This window comes from Bufo gargarizans, chromosome 3 (genome assembly GCF_014858855.1).
Source record: "Bufo gargarizans isolate SCDJY-AF-19 chromosome 3, ASM1485885v1, whole genome shotgun sequence".
NCBI classification, from domain to species: Eukaryota; Metazoa; Chordata; class Amphibia; order Anura; family Bufonidae; genus Bufo; species Bufo gargarizans.
This window is the reverse complement of record NC_058082.1, coordinates 547511195-547515025: the sequence shown is the minus strand read 5'-3', so window position 1 is coordinate 547515025 and position 3831 is coordinate 547511195. Positions and strand designations below refer to the sequence as shown.

Sequence of the window (3831 nt, the reverse complement as noted above, 5' to 3'; positions counted from 1 at the left end):
CTCTATATCTGGAGGTGGATCGGCAGGAGTTATAAAGGAGCCTCTTCTAAATGTAAGAGAGCTTCCTTGCTGTCTTACATTTCAACCATTTTCTATGCCTAAAACAGGCGTAGAAAATGGTAAGTGAGGCTAGTCTGTCGGCCCATCCCCTTCCCCGCCATTGCCACACCCACTTTTTAAGACCTGGCATGAACTGGGAGAAATCCCAGATTGCAGCGAAACTGAGCTTTTTGCCTCATCTGCACCAGAAGTACACCTCATGAATGTGTGTATTTATGTTTGATAAAAGACCCCCTTCATTTTAATGCTCTACGGAGACCTGTCTCCATACAACATTGAAATGTAGGTGCAAAAATGTGTTTTTGTTACGTCCGTAGTCGTGCAAGACTTTGGTGAATAACTTCAGGATTTCATTATACGTCTTTAAAAATATTTAAAAACAGGAATCGGAAATCGGCTTCAGTACTGGCTGGTATCTCTGTACTAAGACAACTTCGAAATTCTTAAAATGTTTTTAAAGACATAGAATCGTATCCCAAAGTTATTCATCAAAGTGACACGCGACTTCAGACGTAACAAGGTTTGCCTCCACAAAGCACACATATTTTAATGCTACACGGAGACTGCTTTCCCGTACAACATTCAAACATTTTTGAACAAATCAACTTGAAGCTCGATTAACTCAACAATAGCCACAATCTCTTGGATAAGATTCTGGTCTCCAGTAAAGGAGCGAAGTTTACAAAAACATGATTCTGCTGCTTCGACAAATTTCACAAAGAAATTCGCTTCATGGCCTCTTCGTGCTCATATGGATGAGGTAAGTATGGATTTTTTTTAACCACCATTTCAGTGAAAATTAATTCATTACACGGCGCAACAATGATTTTGCTACTGAGAGAAAACCATGTGATTTATACTAAAATGAGCACGCTGATTCCAAATATGAACGCGGAATTTGCCTGACATGTCTAGATTTTAACCCCTTAAGGACCCTGGGATTCTCCATTTTTGTGTTTTCGTTTTTCACCACCCTCCTTACCATAGTCCAAACTTTATTTTTTTTTGGACAGCTTATTTTTTTGCTGGACGATCTGTTCTTTTCAGTGATACCAATTTGAAGTGTTTTTTAGTTGATGTGACAAAAAATGGCAAATTGACAGTTTTTATTTTTTTCCCCATTATGCCATTTCCATATGCCATTCATATTGTTATATTTTAATAGTATGGGCATTTTTGCACGCGGTGATGCCCATGATGTTTATTTTGTTTTATTAAGTATTTTTATTTAAAAGGGATTCTGTCACCAATTTTAACCCTATTAAGCTAGCTGACATCCCAGTGGTTAGATGTGGCAAGCTCATAGAGACTTAGGCCTCTTGCACACAGCCATTGTGGGTCCGTTCCGTGCATTGGGGACCGCAGTCCGAAGTGCTTTTGTGGGGTACCGATCTGTGCTTCCATTCCGGGCTGGTGTCCGTGTATTGCAGACCCGCCGTATGCGGGTCACAATACTGCCACTGACCCACAACGGCCGTGTGCAAGAGGCCTTATACAAAGCAACTTGGAGCTGTGATTGCCGCAAAAGGTGGCTCTACCAAGTATTGACTTTAGGGGGGTGAATAGTTATGTACATTGACCTTTTCTGTTATTTTGTCCTATTTGTTGTCTGCTTCACAATACTAAAATAAATTTGTGGGCATGTTCTGTAAATTTAATTATGCAATTTCTTAAACAATCCATGTTAATTCCAGGTTGTGAGGCACCAAAACACTAAAAAAGTCAAGGGGGGTGAATACTTTTGCAAGGCACTGTACTCCTACTACTACTATATAATATATACATTGCACATATATACTGGTAAGAAGTCCCTTTTATTGATTCTTTTGTAGCTGTTACAATAATTGTCACCAAGATAATAGCAAAAAATATTTTGGCAAAAAATCTTTATGCAAAGAGATACTTAAATCTCATACTGAATAATATTTTAGATATAGCCAATTTAGTACAAACCAGGTTAAAAGCAGAAAATTGTATATAACAATGGCTTTAGAGGAAAGGAGCTATGTTTCGAAGACCAATAAAACGTCTTAAATTATATGAGAACATATCCTGAGGTAGCAGAACTTGCAATGGAGCTTCATGTGTACCACCTTCCAAAAATCTGCAGAGCAATGAATTCTAATCTGAGCAAGCTATAACATATGTCTCAATACCTGCTAATACGGTTTCCCTCATTCTGTACATGAATTTCTCTTCTCCCCTGAGTGAGTTTTCAGATGTTTAACAATGTATGATTTCTTACTGAAAGTGTTCTCACATTCAGGACATGAAAATGGCTTTTCTCCTGTGTGAATTCTCATATGTTGATTAAGTATTGATTTCTGAATGAAACATTTCCCACATTCTGTACATGAATATGGCTTATCTCCTGTGTGAGTCCTCTGATGATTAACAAGACCTGATTTACTTTTAGAGCTTTTCCCACATTCTGAACATGAAAATGGCTTCTCTCCTGTGTGACTTCTCAAATGTTCCACAAGACTTGGCTTGTGAGAAAAACATTTCCCACATTCTGGGCATGAAAATGGCTTCTCTCCTGTGTGAATTCTCAGATGTTGATTTAGCATTGATTTTTCTATGAAACATTTCTCACATTCTGTACATGAATATGGCTTATCTCCTGTGTGAGTTCTCTGATGTTTAACAAGACCTGATTTACTTCTATAGCATTTACCACATTCCGAACATGAAAATGGCTTCTCTCCTGTGTGACTTCTTAGATGTTCCACAAGACTTGGTTTCTGGGTAAAACATTTTCCACATTCTGTACATGAATATGGCTTCTCTCCTGTGTGAATTCTTATATGCTCCACAAGATTTGATTTCTGAGTAAAACATTTCCCACATTCTGTACATGAATATGGCTTCTCTCCTGTATGAATTCGCTGATGTTGATTAAGCATTGATTTCTGAATGAAACATTTGCCACATTCTGTACATGAAAATGGCTTCTCTCCTGTGTGAATTTTCAGATGTTCAACAAGATTTGCTTTTGTACTTAAGGATTTCTCACATTCTGAACAGTTAAATCGTCTTCCATCTTTTTGAATTTCTTTATGCATGGAAAGATGAGATTTATTTTCCAAATTGTTCCCACGTTCAGAACTTGCAGACATTTCACCTAGTCTTTGTCCAGTTCTATTATTGACAAGCTGTGTTTAATTTGTAGAAATAAAAAAAATCCACCAAAATGCACTCAGGATGCTAATGTGTTAATATGACAACTTGAGGCTTGATAAATGTATCAGACTAATAGACCATGCCAGAGCCAGGACCGAAATTGCCTTTCAGACAAATTATAATTCTTTGGAGTAAGTATTCTAAAACCTTATGTGTGAATTCATGTTCAAAGCTTCATGTGCTCTACTCGGACCTTGGGGGAAAAAAAATGGTTAAATTATAGTTTAACAAAAAAATACATACTGTATAGGTAACTGCAAATGTATTAGATACAGAATTAAAATGATCTATTTAATATATGGCAAATGTAATTATCTACAGAGTTATGTTTGTCTTATTTATACCTTATTATTATTATGCTAAATTAGTAATAACCACAAGGAAGACATTTTCCTGAACTTTCTTTCTTTTCTCAGGAGTAATGTATTGTACAGTTAATATCTCACTGGATGATAATTCATCTACACATGAGCAGCTAACTATTTGATATCTATGGAGAAATTTATTTTCCGTTGTCTCTTTTCCCTGTCTAACATTTATTTTTGTTTTATATCATTCCAAGTTAGAAGATTGTCATCTAGTAGATCA

General features: G+C 36.5%; 1 protein-coding gene across 1 annotated transcript; it reads right to left on the bottom strand.

The window, feature by feature from the left end:
* Window positions 1-2234: 2234 nt before the first annotated feature.
* LOC122931784 (gastrula zinc finger protein XlCGF17.1-like) lies at window positions 2235-3179 on the bottom strand. The gene has a single exon (XM_044285843.1). It carries the CDS (start codon window positions 3177-3179, stop codon window positions 2235-2237), a length of 945 nt encoding a protein of 314 aa, XP_044141778.1.
* Between the last annotated feature and the right edge of the window lie 652 nt (window positions 3180-3831).